General features: G+C 37.1%; 1 protein-coding gene across 3 annotated transcripts in view; it reads right to left on the bottom strand.

Annotated features, from left to right (window-relative positions):
* The window catches only part of PABPC1 (poly(A) binding protein cytoplasmic 1), an 18,525-nt gene continuing 2,051 nt past the window's right edge, over positions 1-16,474 (bottom strand). Inside the window, exons 2-15 of one of the 3 annotated variants that reach the window (XM_036031311.1) lie at positions 13,818-14,011; positions 13,220-13,335; positions 10,458-10,597; positions 8,608-8,702; positions 8,149-8,286; positions 7,863-7,958; positions 4,903-5,175; positions 4,638-4,728; positions 3,794-3,904; positions 3,538-3,692; positions 2,870-2,954; positions 2,259-2,389; positions 1,308-1,401; positions 1-433 (exon numbers count right to left, since the gene is read on the bottom strand). In XM_036031311.1, coding sequence (XP_035887204.1) covers positions 1,309-1,401; positions 2,259-2,389; positions 2,870-2,954; positions 3,538-3,692; positions 3,794-3,904; positions 4,638-4,728; positions 4,903-5,175; positions 7,863-7,958; positions 8,149-8,286; positions 8,608-8,702; positions 10,458-10,597; positions 13,220-13,335; positions 13,818-14,011 — 1,718 coding nt within the window. In that variant the 3' untranslated portion in view covers positions 1-433; position 1,308. Of the gene's footprint in view, positions 434-1,290; positions 1,402-2,258; positions 2,390-2,869; positions 2,955-3,537; positions 3,693-3,793; positions 3,905-4,637; positions 4,729-4,902; positions 5,176-7,862; positions 7,959-8,148; positions 8,287-8,607; positions 8,703-10,457; positions 10,598-13,219; positions 13,336-13,817; positions 14,012-16,474 lie in introns of all 3 variants that reach the window. The other 2 variants (XM_036031313.1, XM_036031312.1) reach the window with 2 other exon arrangements.

Consider the following 16,474-nt stretch of genomic DNA (forward strand, 5'->3'; position numbering starts at 1 on the left):
CACTGTTTAAGGAGTTTTTATTAAAGCAAGAATTTTATAATCCAAATTACGATTCCTTGCTCAGTTATCAATTCTGTTATTTAAAACAGAATTGACATTCTGAGCTATTCCACAAAGAATTACAAAATTAAAGAAAGGAATGTTTTAAATTTTTGTACTTTGAAAATTCTTTTCCCAGGCTCTATAAAACATTAATTTGTTTTTATATTTTACTATTTTTTTTGTTTTTTTTGTTGTTTTTAAATCAGTCAGTAATCTAGGACTAGCATGTTTGCTAGACCTGGCATTTGCTCGGTATATAAGGTCCAAAGTTTCCTTTCCTTTTTTTTTTATTTATTTTCTATTTTGCAATGTTTTTTCCATAATATTTAAGTTTTTCGATGTTTAGATATTTTTCTTCGGTGAAGCGCAAGTTTCATGGTCCCTGATCGATCTGTAAATGTGGGGGAAAAAAAGATTACAATCATCAAGCTTGCAATGAGACCCACCTTAATTATTCCAATCACTAAAAAGAGAACTATTAACTAAGTGATAGAGGTGCTAAGAATACCTAAAATGGCAATCATATCACAGTATAGAAAATGTATCAAAATTAACATGGTACACCTTAAATCTGCTTGTTGTGTATCAAATATATGTCAATAAAAGCAAAGCCAACAAAATAAGTTAGATAAAAAGACCAATACTACTACGTGTCAAGCAGCAAATTAAAGCAGTGGACCAAATTCAGCCTGCAGCCTATTTCTGTGACGTTTTACTAGACCTGAACCACACTCACTTGTTTACACACTCCCTGTGGCAGTTTTCACACTGTAATAGTGAGAGTTTCTGCCAACAAAAACAAGGCATACAGAGCTCAAAATGCTTCCTATCTGGTTCTTGACAGCAACGCTTTCCCAATCTCTGGTCCTGGTTATACAGCTACATTACCCAGTTTCTTTAGGAGTCATGAAGGGCACTAATAGTAAAGGTTCAAGAACAACTGTCATTGCTGCCACCCAAGAAAAGGTATAAGCTAGGAAAGCCCCCGGAGAGTAAGTAACTACACAAAGGGCCAACTCCTGTTAGAGGCCATTTAATGAAACTTCCTATACAAAATGTTTAGTCATGCTTTAATTTTAAAAGTTCAAGTCAATACCAGGGCAACAGGTAAAATTTAATTATTTTCTATTTCTACTTCTCCTTGAAAAATTAGCAACACACTTGAATAGTAAAATAATTTTCTGCTATGTTTCAAAGTATGTGCAAACTGTTATAAAAAGATTAAGGAAACAAACTTAAAACAATGACCACGAGGGCGAGCTCACTTTAAACAGTTGGAACACCGGTGGCACTGTTCACTGCTTTCTGGGCAGCCTCCTTAGCTTGGTGGGCTTGTAGTACAGCTACAGCTTCATCAACCTTTAAAAAAAAAAAGTGGCTCTGAAAAGGAGTAACTAGAAGAATCTCAACTTGACTGACTATACACAACTGTCCATCAAAGGTGAAAGTAGAAAGAATTCTTAACCCAAAAACCATTCTAACTGTATGTGTCCCTATCTGTTGGGTTCCATTCCACCACGGTTCTAAGAATTATGAACCCTCTTATACTACCTTCTTCTCTCCCACCCCAAATCCTCCAGAGTTGAAAAATATTAGCAAATACCACTGTCTTCTTTCCCAGTAAAGCAGCAGCAGTTAAGAGAGCCTGGATACTAGAATTAAACTGGATGTGAAACCAAGTCCTGCCACCTCCTAGCTTTGTGAGCTTGGGCTACTGATTCAACCTCTCCATGCTTGTTTCCCCACTTACAAAGCAGGAATAATCGGTTATTGTTAGAGATTACAGTTAATACTTCTAAAGCTCTCAGAACAGTGTATGGCTTGTATAGCGTGGGTCAAAAGTAGGTTTATAGTTGCCCATTTGAAAAATACTACATTAATAAGTAATACTATAAGAATAAACTGCCCTGGCTGGCATAGTTAAGTGGATTGAGCGTGGGCTGGGAACCAAAGTGTCCCAGGTTCGATTCCCAGTCAGGGTACATTCCTGGGTTGCAGGCCATGACCCCCAGCAACCGCACATTGATGTTTCTCTCTCTCTATCTCCCTCCTTTCCCTCTCTAAAAATAAATACATAAAATATTTAAAAAAAAATAAACTGTTTCGTGTACTCGCAACTGTAAACCTACTTTTGCCCCACCCTGTGTACAACACTTCAAAAGCCCTGAAATACACACAGTTAAGAGACTATCAGATAAATGATAACTTTAGATTACTTTAGAACGGAGAGACTCCGGAGACTCAAGCATATGAAGCAGTTCTGAATTATCAATCTCCAACAACATGCCAGTGATTTTGCCAGCAAGAGTAGGGTGCATGTTTTGAATGAGAGGAAACAGCCGTTCACCTAAGGACAAAAACATTAAAAAACTCCTTCAGTCAATAAAAAAACAAAACTGAAGGGCATCTACCATGTTAAAATGGATTTAAGAACCTTTTGTATATAGCAAATATATGCTAACCCATGAACGACTATATCAATGTATTTTTTATGGAAAAGCCGTTAATAAAACAGACTAGAATCCACCTCAAGACAATTAACTCTTGGCAGTATCAGTTTATATTAAATTATTCAAACTCCTTCCAAATATGTGGTGGGAGTGCATAGCAAGTAGGGTGCAATACCCTATTACCCTATCCGTCAACAACAAAACGTCCGAATGCTATCTGGGCTTTAGGCAGGCAGACAACCTGTGCCGTCATCATCACGCATGCCAACCCAGAGAGCAATCTCGCCACCCCTAGCATCATTATTAGGTGCAAAGGAGGTCTTTGTATCTTTCTATTTTCTAGTCTCAAACTGACAAAGTGAGACAAAGGTACCTACCCAACATTTGCTTTTGCTCTTGAGGAGGGGCAGATGCCAACATGGAAGCAGTCAAAGGCTCCTGACCTTGTACATGAACAGCAGGCTAGATATAAAATAGGAAAATTTTTAAGTTTACAGTAGAGAAAGAAGTAATGGCAAGCACAAATGACAGTCATTACTGAAAAATCAGTGAAGTGATAAAGACTACAATCGAAACAAAGAGAAGCTCAGTGAATCAGAAATACAGACTAAGAAAGCTATTAATACTTATTTACTCAATAACCACACAGGATAATTCCCTTTAAAAACAAACAAACCACCTGGAGTACTCTTTGGAACCAGTTTTCTGTTATGATCAATGACAATTTTGGCCCCAGGGGGTCAAAAAAAGGGTAAGCAACATCTCACAAACTTGATTTTATTCTTTCTTCCCTGGAGCTGTGCCAAGCAAAGCTCTCAAACCACACAAGCAAATTCAGAACAGGAAATGCTGAATGCTCGCCTAATTCCTATGGTGTAAGGCAGATGAGATGTTGTTACATGCTATCACATTTTTACATGCTATCAATTAATGGGACAATTAACAAGATGTTCTAGATAGCTTAAGCTCTCCTCTATCTTATGGGTGTCAATTTCTTTGATTGCAACCAAGGTTCTGTCGTGTTTAAGAAGAAATCAGTCTATACCTGCTGCATGGTAACTTGTGGCTGTGCATTAAGATGTTGTTGAGGATTGCGAACTCCTGCAGCATATTTATACTGTGGAACAGTGCGGACAGCAGGAGTAGCTGCAGCAGCAGCGGCTGCAGGACGTGGACCCATTGTCTGTGTTGATGTGTTAGCTAGAAAACCAAAAGAGAAACAAACACCCCACATATTTTTGTACATGTACTCTGCAACTTCAAAATGGAGATCCATTTTTACAGGCAGGGTTCAGACTCACCAACACGCTGCGTGGACATGACTCGTGGAACCTGCGAAGAAGTTGGTCTCATAGTACTAAATGGTGGTCTAGGAGCGGCTGGGCGGATAGCACCGGGCATATTTTGGAATGCTGCATTTAAAGATACAGACACACATTAACTTGGCAAAACTCAGTGAAATGTTCATACTATTTTAGAGCTGAGGCTTGCACAAAAGGCTAAAAGTGACTAAATAGAAACATGATTTTAAAAAGCTTAAGTCTCACTCACACCTGCACTTTCTCCAGACTTACCAGATCAGAGCAGCAGTAAACAAACACTCATTCATACAAGTACTTATTAACAACTGAACACGACACATGAACCTCATCCCAAGTGCTCCTGCGACACAGCACTGTTCCACGCAGGCCGGGCTGGAACTGCCAGGACCCTGATCCTCATACGTGGGACAGTATCTTTTAAAACTACTGCCTAACCAAGCATGAAATAATAACTGGATCTGAACAAAAATAAAACAAAAAGGGAAAATGAGACCAAACCCCACCCCCCACAAAAAAAACCCCTCAAGAAACAAAAAAAAACCCCTCAAGAAACCCCTCAAGAAGAATTAAAAAAGGGTCAGATCCATTCTCAAACTTATGAAGAATAATCAGACCAGCATAGAAATCACTGTCTCAATAAAAACAGGAATGATGAAGTGTTTTTCAAATCTTTTTTTAAGGCTAGGATTCCCAAAATGTATACTACTAACCATAAATTAAGAAAAACAAGTTAATGTACCATTGAACGGTAACAGCTAATTGGTCTCATGTATATTTTTATTCCAAATAGTCCATCCCCTTAAGAGAAAAATGAAAGGCTTACGATGAGGTCTGGCACCCTGAGCAGTCCAGCGAGGACTTGGTCTTAGTTGAGCAATTTGGCTAGGAGGGTAGTATGCAGCACGGTTCTGAGTCTGCAGGAAGCAAACAACTACATCAGTGAATGAGAAAAGCAAATAATGCAAATAGCTATATGCTTTCAAAACATTTGGCAGGTTCTCACACTCTAAGAATTTTAGAAATTTCAATCACTCGCATATATTATCATTTTTGGCACAAGCGAAACATGAGCAAATGCAAAACTCTACCTGTGGGATAGCTGCCATGAAGTAACCTGAAGGAGGTGCTGGCTGGTAGGGGTTGATCACGGGGTTCGGCACAGCTCTCACACTCGCCATTCTCTGCATATACTGGTTAGTGAGGTGAGCCTGGCGCTCTTCTTTGCGCTGAGCTAAAGCTACATACAATGGCTTGGTAGCCACAATTCTACCATTCATTTCTGTAACTGCTTTAGTGGCTTCTTCGGGGGAGGAGAAACATACAAAACCAAACCCTTTGCTGCGACCACCCTCCATCATAACCTGTTGAAAAGAAAAAAATATTAAACAAGATTAAAGCAATGGTAGAAAGAGGCACAAATGGAAAGTATTACAATTATAACCAAACAACTGACTCAAATAACTAACCCTATTAATACTTTTACCATTTTTCCACAATTTTTTCTTACATGAATGGCAAGCCACACACACCCATCATCCTAGCCAAAGGAGGAAGTAAAGGGATAGAGGCACAATATAGCAACTTCTTAAGATATTCAGTTAAGATTTTCAGTAAGGTCTAAATATCTAATACATTCAAGGCCTACTAAAAACTTTAGCACCACTGGAAATATCCACAATTAAAATTTGACTCTTCTAGCAATTCAAGCTAACAAATGCTTCACTACTCTTTAGAGAGGAGGGGGTGAGGGGAAGGAAAGCAACTGAATCTTATAAAACTCATATAGCAATAAAGCAGACTCCAATAATCTCACTTATATGAGAGGGGGAAAAAAGACAAAAGAAAAAACACCCCCCCCAATCCCAAGTTCATGGATACAGAAAACATTGTGGGTGCCAGTGGGGTGGAAAAATTGGTTAAGAGGATTAAAGGTACAAATTCCTAGCTACAAAATGAACCATGGAAAGATACAACACAGGAACTATAGTTAATGTATATTTGAAGGTTGCTAGATCTTAAAAGTCTTTTCATCACAACATACACAAATACTGAGCAGCTGTGTTGTAAACCTGAAACTAACGTTTAAATCAATTACACCTAAATTTTTACAAAAGATTTTATTTATTTTAGAGAGAAGGGAAGGGAGAAAGATAGGGAGAGAAATGTCTTTGTGCAAAAGGTACACAGATCAGTTGCCTCTCACACACCCCCAGCTGAGGACCTGGCCCACAACCCAGTCATGTGCCCTGACTGGGTATCGAACCATTAACCTCTTGGTTCACAGGCTGGTGCTCAATCCACTGAGCCACACCAGCCAGGGCTCAATTATATTTAAATTTTAAAGAGTCCAGAAATATACCCATGCAACTATGGGAATTTAGAAAGTTAAAGTAAACATTTTAAAAAATAGTGGGGAAAAGATGGACTTTGAACTAAATATTTAGTACATGGTACACTGGGATAACTGGAAAGAATTAAGTTAGATCTTATTCATATCACATTACAAAATGAAATCGCCAGATTCTCAATCTGAACATAAAATGCAAAAATATAGGAAAACTTTGAGGTGACACAAGATCCTAAGTCCAAGACTGGAAGAAAATATTTGCAACACTAAACAAAGGGCCGACATAAAACTGTCCCTAACTTAATAAAAGATGACCAATGCAATATAACAATGTGCAAAGAAAGGCAAAAATAGTGAACACACGAGAAACAGGCCACCATTTTCTACTAAATTTCTTAAGACTAGTAGAAATCTGTTTATACACAAACCAGCAGTTTCAACCCTAGAACTTGAAAAATACGGGCATGTGTGCCGAGATCACTGCAGAATACATATGGCACGATCCCGTTTTCTAAAACACGTATGAACTGCTTGGACAAGCATGAAAAAATAATGCCACCTGAACTCCCTCTCGGAGACCAAAAATGAGGAACACGGGGGTCACCCTTTCCCTTTTTCCCTTCTGCCTTGATGAATGTGTTTTCTTAGCAAGCATTATTAAATCATCAACATAATGGCCTCCTCCTCTAAAATAAATTCCTGCCAAATTTTTCACCTACTTTATATTATAATCCACAAAGAACTTTTAAGATTCTCCTTTGTGAAACATGTATGCATCATCATACATTCAAAATAAACTGATGCACAATATTCAGTTTAAACAACTCTCAGGGAACAATAATGAGGATAAAGACACTCAAGAATAAATTCTATTACACTCCAGGTGCCCTTACAAAAAAGCACAGGCTGAAATACAAGGCAAACATATTACTTGCTGCCTCGGTCAAAGGGGTTGCCAGGAGAAGTTGAGGAGAAAGATGAGCCACAGGTCATTCCAGAGGACTGAGTTTTAATTTTCTTCCTACACTCTTCAGAGAATACAACTAAAGTTTCAAACACTTCTCCCACCCCCTTCACCCCTCCCCCACACCCCAAATACACATGCACAAAACTACATACAGAGGGATTCTTGGACCTTGAACACCATAAAAACCACCTAGGAAAAGGTTCTTCAACCAAAATCCCAGAAATTAGAATAGAATCCTACTGCTGTATTTCTCACATTCTGATTTCAAGTAAAAAGAAAAATGACCCCTCTTTACTGCTACAGGGCTTGAAGTTTGACTCCCCAGAATGAGTAAGTGAATATAGATTACCCAGTAATTAACAAGTACAGTTCACTAATAAACTGCCTACCAGTTTATAATAAATAAAACAGTAAAAATACAGGTTTAAACGAGTGTACAACGGTGCCTATCACTAAGGATCAATTAGTCACAGTCATCTACAACAGCCTTCCTCAGGAAAGAACTCAGAATTCTCCATCTGCAAAAATAAATCATGGGGCTACATACCCGCTCCGAATTTCAATGTTTTTGAAATGCTGAAGCAAAAATTTGATATCCAGAAAAATAAAACTTTTTGGGGGGGAACCCTATATGACTATTTGTTAAGAAAAAACTATTATTAATGTGAAATTTAAGTATCTATGTCCATGGACTTTTCCAGAGCCTTAAAACAAACAAGCCATCACATGCTTACCTTTGCACTAGTGATTGTACCAAATGGAGAAAACTCTTTCCGGAGACGTTCGTCATCAATGCCATCATCAAGATTTTTCACATAAAGGTTAACACCCTAAAAACACAACAAAACACTGTACAAAACGGGAAAACATGGAGGTACTTCGGCACACTTCCTAGTGTTGTATCCCATGTTCTTCTCCGTTCCCCCCTCCAACCCCCCAGTTACCTGGCAGTAAATGAAATGAACATAAAATAGGTTTCCTCATCCCTGTCTTATTTTGCTTGTTCAATTAAAAATGAACCTGGTATCTGGTGATCCTATCTTGCTTCATCTGTTCAAATTTGCGCTTAAGTTCCGTCTGCCGTTCCACTTTTTTCTGAGCTCGGCCAACGTAAATTTGTTTTCCGTTAAGCTCCTTTCCATTCATCTCGTCCACAGCCTTACAGAAACCACAAAAATTTTAATTACTAACTTGAAATATGGAAGTTCGTTTCTTTAACAATGAAAAAATATATTAGGTTATGAAAGCTAAAGGTAAGAACCATCACAAAGATTAAACCTCGACATTTTGGAAATATAAAGGTTCCCAATTTATACCCTCAAAATACACAAAATGCACAATATATGTGAAGATAAACATGTAAAATAGCCATTGGTATGCATGCAAACTTCAACATAAGAACAAACCAGTGTGATACTCCCCCTCTGCTAGAAAATACAGAAAACCCACAGTGCTTTAAGTAGTATATTCAAGTCTTACTTTCTGTGCATCTTCATGCCTTTCGAAGCTTACAAATCCAAAACCTTTGGATTTTCCATTTTCATCAGTCATTACTTTCACACTCAAGGCAGGCCCTAAAAAAGTTTTTTTAATGACTAAAAGATATGCCACACAACATTTAGTTTATACATTTCCAATTTCAGCACTCAAAAACAAAGCCCTGCCAGGGCACTAAATCCTCTCTTCAAAGACCCTTTATTTCTACTAAGAAACTAAGTAAAGACGACTCCATTCCCTGAAACATTCCTACTTCCATTTATGGAGGTATGTTTTTGACAACTGTAAAAAAATGAAGTTTTATTCTTAGTAGAAAACAGGTGTGTGTTTTTTTTACCCAACAATTAGTGTTTTTTTGATGTCAGAATTAATAAGTAAGAATCCCTCATGCCCTGGTGAACTCAATTTCAACAGGTGGTAAAGGGAATGCAGGGTCTGCCATTTGGGAAGACAGAGAGTCACCTGGAGGAGGTGGCATGTTTCTGAACTCACAGGCCTCCGCCAACCCTCAAGTGAAAAGAGACTTAACTGAGGTGGGTGGGGCAAAAAGGCAAAAAATAAATAAATAAATAAAAATCACATTTGATGATAAAAGAATTTACAAGATATAATGGCACAGGTAGGTTGTAACTTTTGATGTGCCTCAGTCCTAAGTCTGTAATTCCCATCTCTACAATGCAAAACCACAGAGAATGTAACCGATAAATTTACATATTGGTGGTCAACTGACAGCATTATTCATCTGGGATAAGTAGTTAACAATACCCAACCCAACTCTAGAAATAGCTTCTAATTAAAAAGACAGATGAAATACACAAAAACCAATCACTAGAGAAAATCTGAATAAGATGCAAGACACAATGTCACATTTTCCACAATTCATCTTTGTGCAAAATAACTTTTCTGCTTAAAGGAATAGAGTGGTTCAATGTGGCATGTTAGCGTGGCAATAAGAAATTATTAGACTTCCTAATTCTTTATTATTTGAACTGCTTTTTAAAAAGCCATCAAGGTTTAACACAAGGAAAAAAAGGGTATGGGGCAAACAAATCATTTGGTACACTGTAAGTTCCAGGGGTGTCCAACCTTTTGGTATCTCTGGGCTACACTGGAATATTTAATGTGTCTTAGGCCACACACTAAGTATACAGACATTAACAAAAACAAGCAAAAAAAAAGTTTTAAATAAATTAATGATTTTGTGTTGTGCTGCTTTCATAGCCATCCTGGGCCACATGACGCCTGCAGACTGGACACCCCTGGAAGGCTGGTTACACTTCATTGATTTGAAGTTTAATGAAGTTATTTTGAAATACAAGGGAAGAGTTGTTACGGTATCATGGATTCAGAAGACCACCCCACGAAGATATCCTTGGAAAATCTGGGCCTTGTCTTTAAGTCAGTTTACATTGCTCAGACATGATGCTACTGATGAGATGGACCAGAGTCTGAAGCCCACTAGCTTTCCTGTCCTATAATTAAAGACTGCACTCCCCCCACCTAAGCTGGCTGTGTCACATGCACACCCCTGATGAGATGGGATCTGTGCGTGAATAAGTCCACCACAATTTAAGATAGCAAAGCCTTTTAAATCTGGTCCAATTATAGTCACACCTTACTGTGCTAATGCTATTAATCTTTTAATGGCATAGATTTCTAGTTATATATCACTTTGTACTATAATAGACTATCAGTAGTTTATTCCACATAACTGCAAATATCTTAAGTACCACGTAAGTCTCGTTTCATTTAGATTTAGTATAAGTATCCAAAACTAATATCGAGCAATTACTCAGAACTTTGAGTGTAAAAATTTAATTCAGACACATTACCAAACTTGCCAAAGAGATCCTTAAGGCGCTCATCATCCATGTCCTCTCCAAAATTCTTGATGTAAACGTTGGTGAACTCTTTTGCCCTAGCTCCAAGTTCTGCTTCTCGTTCTTTACGAGACTTAAATCGTCCAACAAATCTAATAAAATATGTAAGGACTATACGATTAGGTTCTATTTTATGAAGTTCAGATTAGTTAAGCCTGATGAATTTGTAAATGTCACAGATAATTCAGAATCTGTAATCAAGAGCACACTATAAAATGGAAGTATTGCCTCAAGTGAAGAAATGAAAACATAAAATATAAAAAACTTCATAACTACAATCACAAAAGAATATTTTTCTTTATTTGATTTTTGAGGGAGAGAGAAAGAAACAGTGATTTGTTGTTCCACTTACTTATGTATTATTCATTGGTTGATTCTTTCACGTGCCCTGACTGGGAATTGAACCCATAACCTTGGCATTTGGAGAGAACACTATAACCACTGAACAACATAATCAGGGTAAGAAACATTTTTCTTAATACACACTTCTCTCTCTCCTGTCCAGCTAAGCCAGCATTAAAGAGATCACACCTATTACTACAGATGAGTGGGACACCAACGAAAAGACATAAAAGCTTTCACTCTGCTATTTCAAAGTGGCTCTCGCACTTTGTTTGCAATCTCCTAACTTAAAATCTAACTTAATTCTGTAGTCTTAACACACAACAACCTGGCATAATTTCCTTTGCAAAATTACCAAGAAAGTGACAATATAAAAGTTAGTACACGTGTCACTGAAGAGTATTTTTACACATAAAAGTATAAAAACTATATTCCCATTCAAATCACAATTCATTTTTAATGTAATGTCTTTGTTTTCTGTGTTTAACATTAAAGGAAATGCCTATGTTTTATCTCCTTGTATCACCCTCTACCCAGGGTGAAGCACCATACGGTGGTGCTTCTTCTCCATGTTATAAATGTTCTCAGTGGGAGCATACTATTATTCTATTGTGGCCATCATTATTTACTAACCTTTCTACCTTCGTAAATAATGCCGGAACTATGAGACAACTGTTTGTTCTTAAGACAGAGTTGCAGAAATCAGTGGTTCAAATAATGTGTAAATGATCTTAAATTTATAGTCAAACTGTTTTCCAAAATAATAGTATCATTTTATATTCAGCAATAAGTCAAGTCTATTTAATCTAGACCAACACACAGGCAAACTATGTTTTCATCTGCCTGTGCTAATGGTGGTGAAAATTTTTCATTTTTAAAGATGTACTCTAAGCCCTGGCTGATGTGGCTCAGTGGACTGAGTGCCAGCTTGCGAACCAAAAGGTCACGGGTTAGATTCCCAGTCACAGCACCTACCTGTGTTGTGGGCCAGGTCCCCAGTTGGGGCCATGAGAGAGAGAGGCAACTGACTGATGCATCTCTAGTACATGGATGCTTCTCTCCCTCTCTTCCCCTCTCTCTAAAGATAATTTAAAAAAAAAAAGGAAAGAAAAAAAAAAGATGTACTCTGAGCCTTTGTAAACGTCCATATTATGAAGTTGCTGATTTTCTTAGACTTGGGCACTTCATATATTACGAAGTCTTCCCTTCACCGTGTAATTGACACGGAATGCAAACAGCTAACACGTGCAGCATGACTCCTCCATGCAGACTGACAACGCCACTTTGATGCACTGGTTTAAGAGAACCACGCCTTTAGAGTGACGCAGTTGACTTACAACCAAATCCAATTTGTATACCACCATTATACAGCAACATGAACTCAGATCATTTTAGTATGACCTCACAGCTGAAACTGGCCAGACCCACTGGCACTGAGGGTGAAACATTTGATTCGTAATTTGTTTGGGCTCATAAAATCTGTATTGTTACAACCTGTAACAGAAATAGTCTCACACACGTTTTATCAATGTCATTATTTTAAGTTTGCAACTTTTAAGATCAAGTTTATTTCAAAAAGTTTAATCATGAAGACTTCTGGTTTAATTCAGCCTTTTATTTAAGGGGATGAAAGAGTTTCAAAAGGTTGGGGAGAAAAAAAACAACTTTAAAGTCCACCAATAATTGCAGCAGTATAACCAAGTCAAGAGCCACCCTGGGCTCAGAACTTAAACCACTGGGTTTGTATCATGCCAGCTTTTAATTATAGGCAAGTTAGTTTAGCCTCAGTTTCCTCAAATATAAAATGGGCTAATTGCTACTTCTGGAACTATGATTAAGTTTCTGTCTGAATTCCCATTCAACTATGCACTTATTTTGAAGTAACTTTATATTCCAGTACACCCATTTTCTCTTTTTTGTTTTTGGTCTGAATGTTGATCATTTCATCAATTCACTTTATTTGTACGTTATATTGAATGTAGAGAAAAGATAATTATAAAATCTCTCCCCAAGATGTGGTTTATTAATTTTCATTCTAACTGTATCTCTTATTTTTATTTTTAATGCTTGGCTGAGGGTATTCCCTTTCTTTTTTCTTAATTGACTTTATTTAGAGCAAGAGGAAGAGTGAGAGATAGGAAGAGAAACATCGCTGAGAAAGGATGACCTCTATCTGTTGCTTCTGGTGCGTACCCTGACCAGAAACCGAATCCATAACCTTTTGGTATAAGGGGTTAGACCCAACCCCAGGTAGCCAGGGCCTAACTGTATCTCTTTAGGAGCACAGCACAAATACATTAACTTATAAAATTAATTTGTTGATATAAACTATTAAAAAGAGATTTGAAGTGTGATTAAATATTTATACTTACACTTTGCGATCATTTAGAAGCATCCCATTCATTTTTTCAATAGCTCTTTCAGCTGCTTCCTGTGTTTCAAAATGTACAAATCCATAACCCTTGGAACCATTTTCATCACAAACCACCTAGGGAAAAATGTGTACCAATTTTTCATTACTTACTATTAATTGCTAACCAATGCTCAGAAGACAAGGGGTGGCTTAGGGGAGCTGACATACCAGCACATATTCATATTTCAAAATTTACGTGTAACTTTTGACTCCCCAAATACTTAAGCTGTCCCTTGGTATCCTTGGGGGGTTGGTTCCAGGACCCCCATGAATACCAAAATCTGTGGATGTTCAAGTCCCCTATATAAAATGGTATAGAACAATGCATAGTCAGCCTTCTGCACCCAGTTTCTCAACCACAGAAAAAAATCTGCATTAAGTTAACCCACAGAGTTCAAATGCGTGTTAATAAGGGTCAACTGTAACTAGTCAGTCACCTGGGTATTTGGGAAATAAAAAGATACTCATTAATAGACAGTATGGTTGCCATTTTAAGGAATAAACTACAAGTGTTTGCTAAAACACTGTGAATGTTTCCCTATCACATTTTTGCTTACCTTACATGAAAGGATGTTACCAAAAGCAGAAAATGTATCATACAGTGCTTTATTATCAATAGATTTGTCCAAATTTTTAATGAATATGTTGCCCACTCCACTTTTGCGAAGTGATGGATCACGCTGAGACCACATGATGCGAACTGGCTTGCCCTTTATAACATCAAAATTCATGGTGTCCAAAGCACGCTCCGCTGCAGGAAGAACAATTTTCATAGTGATTTATTACTTCAAAACTTTTATGAGCCACTTCAAATTTTATAAACTATTGTGTGTGGGAGGAGTGGTTGAGCCCACGGTCTATTTCTTCTAATTTCAAGATAGTCGGACCTTACCTCGCACTAGTTGAGATTTAAATGGTGTGACACATAAAGAGAAGAGCAAAAAGCTCAAATTTCCCAGTGGTGAAAGGATGACATCACTAATAATATATTTCTAAAACAATTTCTTCATTTAATTTCCATTATGTTTATAAAAGCACCCTTTTGTTCCTAGTCGATGTCAAGCATGATTCCCTTCACATAAAATCTGCTTAATGAGCAATATAAAAGACATTAGGCAATTGAGGAGTATCCACAGAATAAGAGTAGTCTATGAATTTATAAGCATGTTAACTTCATCCTTATTACTTGCCAAAACTGGCCTTTTCACTGGCAGCTTATCACTGCCAATATTACACAAAAATTAGTCAATTTTCTTAAAAAATAATTATTTGGGGGGATTTCAGTGATTCATAGGCACAACTTCCTATTGCCATATAATCAAAAAACAGGAAAGGTTTGTATCTATAGAGATCCAGATTTGAATCAGGCCTTCAAAAACTAACATGAAGTTGGGCATACTTAGCCCTGTTAACCCACAATTTCTGAACTACCAGGTCTACGATATTCATAATTCACTATTAATGCTTTCTTGACCTATAAAGCAATTTTATCTTAGATCACTTTTGTACTTAACTATTAAATTAGCCAATTATTTCTGGATAGTGCTAGAAAATTACAAAATCGACCCAGTGATTTCAAGATATATGAAGAATTTTGTGCACTTATACCATTAAAGAAACATTAAAGAAGTTGAGACTCTAAATTTAAAAAAAAAAATCCTTAATTAAAGACCAGTCCCTTAAGAAGAGAAAAACACAGTTCAAGTTCTACAGTATCTAAACCAAGTTTCACAAATTTCATGCCAATGTAACTGTAAAGTTATTAGGAGGACAAATTTTCTAGCCACTTTTTATAAATGAGAGCCTTATTTTCTAGAAGGTAATGCCAATCTGCTGTCAGCTCATTATCAATTGACCACACCTATTCAGCTCTGGAGTTTTCTAGCTGACTTTGCTTGAACCTCTTTTGAATGAGTCACCTCTTCCTGTTAAATTGAAAACTAGTCACTTTCAGAAGCTATTCTACAGGTCCATCCATGCAGCAGTAAGAAAGAAAAAGAAAACCACTGAAAAAAATATTTGGAAGGACAGTAATTTGTACCTATAGAAACCAAATAGATGGAAAAGGAAAAATGCTGTCTGCTTTTGAGCCGTCATAGCACTACTCCACTGGTACAGACTACTATAACCATGGTAAGCCAAAATTCGACCTTTCAAATCCCAAGGAATCTAAAAAGTTGTTTGTTTGGATTTAAAATGGTTAAGCTTAGAAAAAATAAAACCTACTTTTCAAAAGTTACCATTTTCCAGTCGGTCTCTAGGATTTGTTAAGGTTTTTCTATCAACTCTTTAGATTGTAATTACCGGATCCAAAGTTATGTTCCCTACAATGATTTCATCTTCTGTTCAGTGATCAATCTTGCCCAAAGTTGGGAAAAACTGCTATGGAGGGACATTTGGAGCTACTGCTTACAGAGCAAAATGGGCACGAAACCTGCAGTGCAGTTTTACAACATCTGGCTGTCACTCAACAGCCTGCATACCCAAAATCTGAATATTCACTTTACCCAGTGAAAAGCTCATCTTTAAAGTAACCTAAGTTCTACTAAATGAATTTAATAAAATAAAGGTTTTAATTCCACCCTTAAAGCCTTTTCTACAAAAACAAATCCTTTATATATTTTATAACACTTGATGTGTATTTAAGTAGCCTGGGGGGAAATGCAAAACCGGGCTATAAAATCAAGTGAAGCTAACCTGCAATTCAATTGATCCAGACATAAAGGAAAAACCCTGTCAACAAGCATCAAGTCACATATCTTATCTACCAAATTTTGTTTTTGTGAAAGGTTTAATTTCAAAATTAAAAATACAAGGTTAGCAATATATTTCCCCATAAGACTGAACCTAATTCGAAATCTGTTATTCAGTACTCAATTACTGTATCACTCCCCAAGTTTTATGGATATTCTGGACCACTTTTAAAAAGAAATGAAGAAACCTGAACTACTCCAATGCCACATAATAATGATCCAGTCCACACTGCGCTCACACTAATATTCTACATCCATATTTTTAGGTAAAACGCCTCAAAGTCATAGGAACTATTTAGGAAAAGGAAAAATAAATTCTGAACAAATTACCAGTAGTATGAAACTACACTGATTAAGAAAATGATTAAAACGATCCAAATTGCCTGAGAAAATGAAGGCCTTCAAGGGGTCACCCTCCGCACGCCCTCCTCCAACCTTGCTCGAACTGGGGGAAAACCCCA

Source organism: Phyllostomus discolor, chromosome 7 (assembly GCF_004126475.2).
Source record: "Phyllostomus discolor isolate MPI-MPIP mPhyDis1 chromosome 7, mPhyDis1.pri.v3, whole genome shotgun sequence".
Taxonomy (NCBI): Eukaryota; Metazoa; Chordata; class Mammalia; order Chiroptera; family Phyllostomidae; genus Phyllostomus; species Phyllostomus discolor.